Below are 11,529 nucleotides of genomic sequence, written 5' to 3'. Positions count from 1 at the left end.
CTTTAAAACTTTGTTGTCATTATGTTTCTTGGCGACAAACAGACGATCTGGAGCCAAAGATAAAGATATAGAAGCGGGATCATGTGCAGATTTGATCGTAGCTTATATATTATAATGTTCGAATCGAGGTGAGAGTACGCCGTGGCGAGCATGCCTCACCAGTACGGCGCGGGCGCGGGCGGCATGGGCGGGGGTCCGCCGTCGCCGCCGCCGCAGCACGGCGCGCTGTACCCGCGCTACGCCGCCGCCGCGGGCCCCGGCGCCGGCGCCTACCGCCCCGAGGAGCGCCGACTGACACGCGAAGCCATGGAGAGATACCTACGCGATCGCTCTGACATGGTCGTAGTCATTTTACACGCTAAAGTTGCTCAAAAATCTTACGGAAACGAGAAGCGTTTCTTCTGTCCTCCGCCTTGTATATATTTATTCGGTGATGGCTGGCGGCTGAGGCGTGAACGGATGTTGCGTGAGGGAGAAACAGAGCAAGCCTCTCAGCTGTGTGCGTTCATTGGTATCGGTAACTCGGACCAGGACATGCAGCAACTTGACCTTAATAATGGCAAGCAATATTGTGCTGCAAAGACATTGTACATATCAGATTCAGATAAGCGAAAACATTTCATGCTCTCCGTCAAAATGTTTTATGGTAATGGTCATGATATTGGTATATTTAATAGTAAAAGAATTAAAGTTATATCTAAGCCTTCAAAGAAGAAACAATCTTTAAAGAATGCAGATTTGTGTATTGCTAGTGGAACCAAGGTAGCTCTGTTCAATAGACTGAGATCACAGACTGTATCAACGAGGTATCTCCATGTTGAAAATGGAAATTTTCATGCGTCTTCAACTCAATGGGGAGCATTTACTATTCATTTGCTAGATGACAATGAGAGTGAGTCAGAGGAATTTGCAGTGAGGGATGGATATGTACACTATGGCTCAACTGTAAAGCTTGTATGCTCAGTGACGGGGATGGCCCTACCTAGGCTCATTATAAGGAAGGTAAATATAATGTAAAAAAGTAATAACTGCATTTTACACTACAAACATTCACATATCTAAAAGATGAAATTAATTAGCAAACTATTTAATAATAAATAACATAAGAATTTTTTTTCCACTAAAATATTCATTTTACTAAAAGCATATTTTAAATGAAATATAGTATAAGTATTATTTTTTATTTGATAAAAATTAATTGGTTCTCTACAAAAAAAAAAAAAAATATTGAGGCTTGAATACACACTACACTACATAGATCCTTTTAAAATAAATTTTACTAATCATTTACTTGTAAAAAGTATTTATTGTAATTACAATTTTACATGCCATACAAATAACTTATCAAAATAAAAAAAGAAAGAGAATCATTTAATAAATATAAATTTATCTTCATACATCTAATTAGAATTAAAAAAACTTTAGGTGGATAAACAAATGGCCCTGCTAGAAGCCGATGACCCTGTGTCTCAACTGCACAAGTGTGCCTTCTACATGAAGGACACAGAACGCATGTACCTGTGTCTCTCGCAAGAGAGAATCATACAGTTCCAAGCCACTCCGTGTCCTAAGGAGCCAAATAAAGAGATGATAAATGATGGGGCCTGTTGGACAATCATATCAACAGATAAGGCAGAGTACCAGTTTTATGAAGGAATGGGTCCAGTCAGGTCAGATATTGTATTTTTAATATATATTTTTAAAAGTATATATTGTTCTTAAAAAAATTGGTTACAAGTATATATTATGTTAGCCATTCCTAAAACAAGTTATATAAAACGCTAAAAGGCACAGCCAGCGCGAAATATTTTATACCGTCGAAATGTCGGGATAGAAAGTAGACTATGTGTTACTCTAGATCTCCAGCTATATACCTATGTACCAAATTTTTAGAATCAGCCCATAGCTAATGCGTGAAAGTGTCACAAACACACAATTATCTATCTTCTTCACAAACTTTCGCATATATAATATTATAGTAATATTTAAATTTTATACTTTTCATGAAAAAAAAAATTACTACAAATAAATTAATGTTAAAGTCCCTGATATATGCACGAGTATATTTCCCATATACTAAACTTTTTCATCATCATTACAGCCTATACAGTCCACTGCTCGACATAGGCCTCCACAAGTTTACGTCAAAAATAACGTGAACTCATGTGTTTTGCCCATAGTCACCACGCTGGGCAGGCGGGTTGGTGACCGCAGTACTGGCTTTGTCGCACCAAAGACGCTGCTGCCCGTCTTCGGCCTGTGTATTCCAAAGCCAGCAGTTGGATGGCTATCCCGCCATCGGTCGGCTTCTTAAGTTCCAAGATGGTTGTGGAACCTTGTTATCCCTTAGTCGCCTCTTACGACACCCACGGGAAGAGAGGGGGTGGCTAAATTCTTTAGTGCCGTAGCCACACAAACTTTTTCATATTTGCCTTGTATCTTCAGTCAGAACTAACAGTCAGATACTTAACAGTCAGAGTAGAATGATATAGAACAAAGATGTAGAAAGTTACATACTGCATTATTATAATTGTGTTTGCTCGCAAACGAAAAAAAGACCGACTTCAATTACATCGACGAGTAATACAACGTAGATCGACGAAAAAATAGTCAAGTAACTACGCGTTATCAAAGATTACTCAAAAAGTAGTTATCAGATCTTGATAAAATTTATTTGTGACCACATGATAAACATCAGCTTTCGATTAAATTAAAAATTATCAAAATCGATACACCCAGTAAAAAGTTATTGCGGATTTTCGAGAGTTTCCCTCGATTTCTCTGGGATCCTATCATCAGATCCTGGTTTCCTTATCAAGGTACCAAACTAGGGATATCCCCTTTCCAACAAAAAAAGAATTATCAAAATCAGTACATCCAGTAGAAAGTTATGCGGTATAATACAATGTAGGTCGACGAAAAAAGCGTCAAGTAAAAATGCATTATTAGATATAACTCGAAAAGAAGTTGTTAAATCTCAAATTTTAAATGGGACCAAAAGACACACAACCTTTCAATTAAAAGAAAATTTGTCGAAATCGCTCCACCCAGTCAAAAGTTCTGAAGTAACATGCATAAAAAAAAATAATACAGTCGAATTGAGAACCTCTTCCTTTTTTGGAAGTCGGTTAAAAATTACCTCAATTGATGTTTCTTGAACCCATGTATTAAAACATGTACATTCTCTAAAAAAGCGTGACCTGCCCACAAATATGATCGTAAACATGAAATACACGAGCGACGCAGGTAGATTCTGTTAGTGGTTGTATATCGTATCGTATCGAAACGTCGGGCATCTAAAAAACTTAATAAACCACGATGAAATCCGAAAAAGTTGTTTCATTTTGAAATTCGCGTAAACATTAGAAAACTAAAATATCTCTAAGATACTTAAATTTTAACGTTATTTAGATACGAGCTTTTACCCGTGACCTCTTACGTATGGAAATTATTTCATAATTTTTGTTGTCATTTATTAAAAACTAGCGACTCGCCCCAGCTTCGCACGGTGCAAAAACTATCAGTGCTCCTCTACTATATTATGCATATAAACCTTCCTCTGGAATCACTCTATTTATTAAAGAAAACCGCATCAAAATCCGTTGCGTAGTTTTAAAAATCTAAGCATACAGACAGCGTGAAGCGACTTTGTTTTTATACTATGTAATAATAGTAACAACTTCCACGTCTGGTCGAAGTAGCAAGATGAAACATAGCATTAAGCGAGACTCTTCCCTTAGTATTACTGTTAAAACGTCGTTTAATTTCGTCTTACTTTGCATGATTGAACAAACAGACGGAAATTCTAAAAATAATTGTTTTGGCTTTTATTGCTCTCATAAAGACCCCCACAATTCGTTTGACTTAAATATTTCCCATGCACATTAGTCCTGCCCTAAATATTGTTACAAAGAATAAAATAAAGAAACATTTTTTCTATTGCACGTAACATTTATTATTATTACAGTGTGTTTAATACATTGATATAAAACCATTAAAAATATATAAAGCTTATTCGAAGTGTTCCCCATTGACTCCAATACAGTCCTTTAAACGTTGAGGCGAGTTATCCATAGAAGCACGCACTCTTTCCATGAGAATTCTTCACTGCCAAGCGTATGGATTGTTTTAGAGACTCCAAATTATCATGGCTTTTAGAGTAAGTCATAATCTCTAAAATTGACCATAAATCATAATCCAGCGGATTAAGATAGGGACTAAATGAGGGTCCGTCTTCAGCTCTGTTGAAGTCCGAAACGTAGGTCAGAAACCAACGCCGCACAGTGGGACAGAACCGTGCGTATCGTCTCAAAAATAGCTTTTCGTAATGTTCTATATTGAATATTTTGTTAATGCATATGTCTAACTGAATGTTCAATGCATATTATATATATCAGTTGAAATACACTATTTCTCATTTTTTGTATTAGAATAAGGCTTGCAAGTTGACGCTCAAAATTATGTCAATTATGTAGAACACAATTCCACCAGTTTACATGGTCATATTTGCATTACTTTACCAGCAAATTTGTAAGTGTGATATATGGTTAGAATGGTGATGAAGTACTCTATTTAAAAATAATTTAAGTGAACCATTATGTGAAACCTGGGGAGGTAAAGAATTTTTATTTCAGGACCTAATATTCTATCCTTATTAGAAACTTTGCATAGACTTTTAACAGTTAGCGGTGTCTGCCATGTCGTAATTTTGATAGCATCGTATAGAGCAGCTAATGTAAAAGTCAGAGCAAAAAAAATTGAGTGCCCGAATCTGCCCCCCTTGAAATGAAACGAAAAATGGCTAATGGGTAGAAAATACAAAATATTCCAAAAATTATTTTAGTTCTGATTAATGAGATTTTTGAATATTTAGATCACTTTTGACCTTTTTTCTTAAACAATATTATCTATTTACTCAATCTTTAGGTAAAGTGGGAGTTTTGGGTAATTAGTATGTAGTATTTTTTTTTATCGTGCGGTCAGATGTGGTTAATGTTTTGTTATCACTGTGTGAATTACATGTTTCTCATATAGTTTATGTATTTCTCTATCGCGGTGAAGGAAAAGGGAGCAAGTGGTATCTAGTTATAGTTGTTAGTGTACATTATCAGTACCTACCTACTACCAACCACCTTCATAGATAGTGGTTAGGAATTTGATAATGACACTAGATAATAATATTTTTTCACACGAAATTTCAGTATAAAAGTTATTGATTTACGTTGTCATTTACCAGTACTTTAGTGTGCTTTAACATAATATAGTCTTCACCAACCTCGGTAAAAAAAAGTAGTTAAAAATAAAAACAAAATGAGTGAATTTGTTGTGCCTCGACAAGTATTATGCAAATTTTTTATTGGCCATGGAACAAAATCAGAAGATATTCAAAAAGACTTAGAACAACACCACCATTTGTCGTCTGAAAAAAGTGAAATAATTGTGAAAAGTATTCAAAAAACGCTTATAACAGCGTTTAACGATCAGTGGACCAAATCTAACCGAACTAAAGAACGTTTCTTTAGTAATAATATATCGTGGTTAGACGGTGAATTTAATGTACAATTCGAAGAAGCACCGATGGATATTACACCTACAACATCTGAAAAACGTGGACGTCCACCAAAGTCTTATGAAGATCTATCAGAGAAATCGAAAAAAAGAAAGAATATAGAAGAATATGGACTCGAGTATATACATAATGCATACGTTCAAGGATTGTGAGCTGAAGGAGAAATCAAAGAAGCTACTGTTGTTTCAATGATGCGGAATTGTGAAAGAAATGAAAAAAGGACCATGAAGGAAAAATTATTGCATGAAAGTCGCAATGGAACAGACTTACGGTGTTTACAGTGGATGAAGCTTTAAGTATGTTTGCAGATTTAGATCTTTCGAAATCACAATACGGATTTCTTCGAGCAAGTTTTATTAACAAAAACTTCGATATATTGCCATCATATAATATACTGACGAACGCCAAAAAACTGTGTTATCCTCCACTATCCAGCATTCAAATAACCGATAAGTGCTAAAGTAAATCTACAAGATTTGCTGAATCACACTTGTGCTCGCATCTTAAAGATTGAAAATGTTTACAACCCAAGAAGAAAATCTCTTAAATTGTTTACCAAGTGGGGATGTGATGGTTCATCGGGGCAAAGCGAATATAAACAAATTTTAACAGATGAGAGTGACTTAGTCTCAGATACAAAATTATTTATAGCGTCTTTGGTACCAATAAAGCTGACTGACACAGAAACACATGAGATAATTTGGCAAAATCCGGCCTGTCCTTCTATTCGTTATTGCCGACCAATCCTGATGGAACTTGCAAAAGAAACGCCCGAGAAAACCCGATCAGTGGTTGGTGATATTCGGGGTCAAATTAATAATTTGCAAACATCAAAGATACACAAGGAGACGCAGGTAATTGAAATAAGTCACGATCTATTTCTAACTATGGTGGATGGAAAAGTTACAAAAGTTCTTACTGACACAAGTTCTGGAGCTGTATGTACAGTGTGTGGGCTGAGCCAAGTGAAATGAATAATTTGGAGAAGATTGCATCAAAGCCAGATAATATAAATGCTTACGAATACGGTTTGTCTACGTTACACGCGTGGATCAGGTGCATGGAGCTAATTTTACAGATTTCATATAACCTTTCATTTCAAAAATGAACTTTTGACTAGCCCGTTGGCGCAGTTTGTAGTGACCCTGCTTTCTGCTCCGAGGGTTGTGGGTTCGATTCCCACCCCGAGTCTGGGTGTAATATAAATATTTATTTATATATTTATATATGTATTATTTATAAGTATGTTTATCGAAAAAAAAAAAAAATGTAGCTATATACCAGTCGGCTGTTACCTATAACACAAGCATTAAGTTGCTTACTTTAGGAACAGACGACCGTGTGTGTATTGTGTAAATATTTATTTATTTATTTATTTATTTATTATTTAAAAATGGGCTGCGAGAACTTCGGAAGATAAAAAAAGTAAAGAAGTCAAGAAAAAGCTTGTACAAAGTTTGTTTCGAAGCCGGATGGGATTGCATGTTGATAAGCCCCCGACAAGGAAGTGGATACAGTAATGACAGCAATACAGCTCGGCGTTTTTTTGAGAACTACTACTGCGCTTCAGAAATTACAGGGGTTGACGAGGAACTTATTAAAAGGCTCTATGTTATTCTGCAAACCATGGCATCTGGTATTGCTGTAAATCCAGAAAAATTTGGTGAATATACTCGTGCAACCCCACAACTGTACGTAACAAAATATATGTGGTATAATATGCCTTCTTCAGTACATAAAATCTTAATACATGGGGAAAGTATAAAAAGACATTTTACTGTTCTGCCCATTGGTCATTTATCTGAGGATGCCCAAGAATCGCGTAATAAAGATTACAAAAAATTCAGATTGCATCATGCTAGAAAATGCTCTAGGTCCGCAACAAACGAAGACGTATTTCATGGTCTTCTATTTACGTCAGATCCTTATATATCAAGTATCAGAAAACCATCAGTCACTATATCCAAGAAATTGTTAGAGAAAGCTAAGAACCTCTTAGCTATTTAAATCGAAATAATTTCGTACATTATTTATAAAACATATTTTTGGAGTGGGTTATTATATATTTGTCATTTATTTAAATGTAAGATTCATATGTAATATAAAATAACATAAAATAGGTTTATTAATATCATAAAACTGTTTATGATATTAATAAACCTATTTTATGTTATTTTGTTTATGTATCATAAAATGTGTTTAAATCGAAATAATTTCGTACATTATTTATAAAACATATTTTTGGAGTGGGTTATTATATATTTGTCATTTATTTAAATGTAAGATTCATATGTAATATAAAATAACATAAAATAGGTTTATTAATATCATAAAACTGTAAAATTTATTATTCAATAAGTTAACCAAATCCTGGTTTAATATTAAAATAATACATTTTTATTTTGTTTTATTTTATTTTATATTATTTATTAAACATTTGACAATGATACATTCATTATTGGATTGTATGTACTCTGGAGACACTATATACCAAATTTCAGCGATTTACTTCAATCAACAAAAAAGTTACAGATTTTTGAGACGGTACGCACGGTTCTGTCCCACTGTGCGCCCTAAAAGTGAAAGGAACAAAATATAATAAAATCTATCAATGAACTGAGATAATGTATGTGTAAAAACAAATAATACTTTGAATCTTCACTTATCATATATATATCATATCATATTGACGCAGTAATCAGTGAACAGAGAGAGTGCGAACATTGGAACTGGCACACAATCGTGTTACTGCCGAGTGACTGTAATGACATCTAATGATGAGAACAAGGGGCGGGAAGCTAGATACCAACGTGTCGAAGTAGGGTCTCGACCAATTACTTCTATTTCAATTCTATTTCGTTACTAACTCGTTTTATTATCATTTTATACATAAAAAACTACTACTTTTTACTATTGTTATATATATCGTAGGATTTTGAATACTCGGCGACAGAGTGAAGGAAGTGAAGGGAGGTCTAAACAAAAAATAGTTTTTTCAGTACAAAAATTAAAATGTATGTTAATAATATGTAGTATCGCAGCGTGGTTATTTGCCGGTTTTGTACCGCTCAGGGCCTACCGAAAATTTGCCGCCCCTACTATCATATCAAGTAATATATTGTAATCATTGTCAGCATAATTTTATTTATTTTAATCAACCGACTTTAATAAGGAGAAAGTTTTTTATTCTACTGTACTTTTGATGTCTGTTACATTGCGGACATGATTTGGAATAATAAAAAATTGTTATTAGAAAAAAAAAACATGGTAATTTTGCCGCCCTTTCTTGTGCTGCCCGGGGCCATGAGCCCACTGGCACCTCCCACGCTACGCCACTGGTTACCGCTGAATCAACAGGTAAAACGCTAGCTTTAAAGAAGAAACTAAATTTATTATTTTGCCCTCAGATCACCAGTGACGCCAGTTCCACTGGTTCACTCGTTGAACCTCAACGGCGGAGGCGATGTCGCGATGTTAGAACTAGCGGGAGATAACTTCACGCCCTCCTTGCAAGTGTGGTTCGGTGACGTGGAGGCTGAGACTATGTACCGCTGCGCTGAGTCGATGCTGTGTGTTGTGCCGGATATATCGCAGTTTAGGGGACAGTGGCTGTGGGTTCGACAGCCGACGCAGGTAGGATCTGTTACTGGTTATATATCGTATCGTATATCGTATCGTATATCGTTTGATATCTTGTGGTGGAGTGGTTGATTAGCTTAGTTTATAACTAAATATTGTAACTAATTTAAGGTTGCTGGATAACATTGAGTACGTGGGTTAGTGATGAACCCAATGTTAAAATGTAGCAATTTGTAATTGTATAATAATTTTGCTACCCTGACTTTAACTGAACGTGATAATTTGGCTATTTTTAGTAAATTTTTGTATATCTGATATTCTGTGAAACGTCTATCAGTCTGTATTATCAAAATTTCGATCATGCGCGGTAAATTGTTTTCTAATTGATCTGTTTTCTAATTCTCGTCAAGTCCACAGTATACCCGAAGTGACCTTCTCCTATCTGTAATTGATAACAATTATTTTATATTTATTTTAGTAGGTACAACAAAAAAAAACACGAACGGTTTTGCTGCAAAATTCCTAGCAAAATAAAAATGAAATTCGGGTTTTAACAGCGTAACTTCTGATCTCGTGGGAACTTCGAGATAGTGTGTTATCATAGATATTCCGCTATCTACATACCTATTCATTGCAATCGAATCTGTTCTTTTTGCGTGAATGAGCATTCGTTCGTATATTTATTCGCATAAACTTGCATTTATATTAATTAGTAGGGCTTGTTAAAGCTTTTAATTTTTATTAGATTTCCATTACATTGTTTTCTTTTTACTTTTCTATCTATATTATTCTATTTATAATTTTGTCTACTTATTTATTTATTTATTAATTCTTGCATAAATATAGTCAAACACTTTTACGTAGTTAAAAAAAGAGAAAAAAACAACAGTACAGAAATTTAAACAAAAAGAAATTACAATGACAGCATGCTAAGGCGGTCTTAGTGCTTTAAGCAATCTCTTCCAGACAACCCCAGGGAAAAGGAGATTATTAGTCTACTGTTGTTATTCCTATCCGTCGTTAAATTCCTTACTCGGAGCAGACGTCTGTATTTTTACAAATATTTGTTTTCGGTCTGAGTGTATGTCCTTGTGTACCAGTCGGTACCTACCGCTTGACATCATAGACATCTGATAGCAAATTATACTAATAATAATGGTAAAAAATTATCCGCCAAAACTCGTAGTGGAGCATGATAGATCAAACTAAAATCCTTCTCCTATATAGACAAAGAGCAATTTACGCAGTGCGACATTACAGACTGAATCAGTTCATTGTTATGTGTACATATACAAAATAAAAATGATATAACAAATCAAGGAATGATAATACTGAGTGGTTTGAAAAGTCTAAAACTCAATTTATTTACAATATTTAATTCAATTCCCAGGTACCAGTATCGCTAGTGAGGAACGATGGAATCATATACGCGACGGGTCTAACGTTCACGTACACGCCGGAGCCGGGTCCCCGACCGACGTGTCCGCCAGTTGATGACGTCATGCGACCCGAACACGCCTGGCACGATGCACACCGCTTGCCTGACGCGCTGCAGTAGCTCCGTCACGTCATGCGCAGCTGCATCGCGTCACGTGCGAGTTTGTCACGTCATGTGTTACTTCGTCACGTCACATGCGACTGCGTCACGTCACGTGCGGATATGTCGCACCACGTAAAATCGCATTTACGTCACCTGCATCGGCTTGACATGTTGTTGGGTTCTGATTTTGTTATAATGTTGATGACTTTGTCGCAACAAACGCCCAGCGTAAGATGGAAAATTTAGATCAAATCTCATTTTACGTGCAAAACGAATAAAAGTTAGACAGTTGAAATTAAGCTTTGAATAAAGATTTCCCAAGTTTATACACAATCAGAACCGCGGTGTCATACAAAAGCAATTCGTGTCAAGTCTAAGTATGTACTCTGGGGTGCCAACGAGATATAATGAAACTTTTAATTTATCCTATCAAAATTTATAATTTTATTTCAAACTAACTGTAATATTAGGAATTAAAAGTGACGTTGGCAGTCCTGGGATAAAAATCACTCAAAGACCAAAGACCTCTGCGTATTAAAACGATCTGAGAAATTTGGTGAGTGACCAGTTCTTACAAATTTCGATAGTTTTCGTTAACTAACATGTTTCTCGATGACCTTTGACTTTGATCAATTACTTGGAAATATAGCGAGTCATCAAATTATGTTTGAGTAAAAATTAAGGACAAAAGTGTGTGAAGTAATAAATATGTTATAGTAACTACTAGTAGGTATTAATGTATAAAACAATATTGGTATAGCAATATCTTTTAAAGACCGGTTCCTATATTTAAAAACGGTTCGTTTTTATTAAGAAGCGAAAATAATTTACTTTGTTTTTA

The 11,529-nt window shown here is 35.2% G+C and overlaps 1 protein-coding gene across 1 annotated transcript; it reads left to right on the top strand.

Annotated features, from left to right (window-relative positions):
• Positions 1-150: 150 nt before the first annotated feature.
• Positions 151-11,123, top strand: LOC123669228 (suppressor of hairless protein). The gene is made up of 4 exons (XM_045602852.1): positions 151-1,002; positions 1,426-1,670; positions 8,977-9,202; positions 10,539-11,123. Exons 1-4 carry the CDS (start codon positions 151-153, stop codon positions 10,704-10,706), a joined length of 1,491 nt encoding a protein of 496 aa, XP_045458808.1. The 3' UTR covers positions 10,707-11,123.
• Positions 11,124-11,529: the final 406 nt, after the last annotated feature.

The sequence above is a fragment of the Melitaea cinxia genome, chromosome 3, assembly GCF_905220565.1.
Source record: "Melitaea cinxia chromosome 3, ilMelCinx1.1, whole genome shotgun sequence".
Taxonomy (NCBI): Eukaryota; Metazoa; Arthropoda; class Insecta; order Lepidoptera; family Nymphalidae; genus Melitaea; species Melitaea cinxia.
Note: the sequence above shows the minus strand (reverse complement) of the source record. Positions and strands in the feature narration are given on the sequence as shown.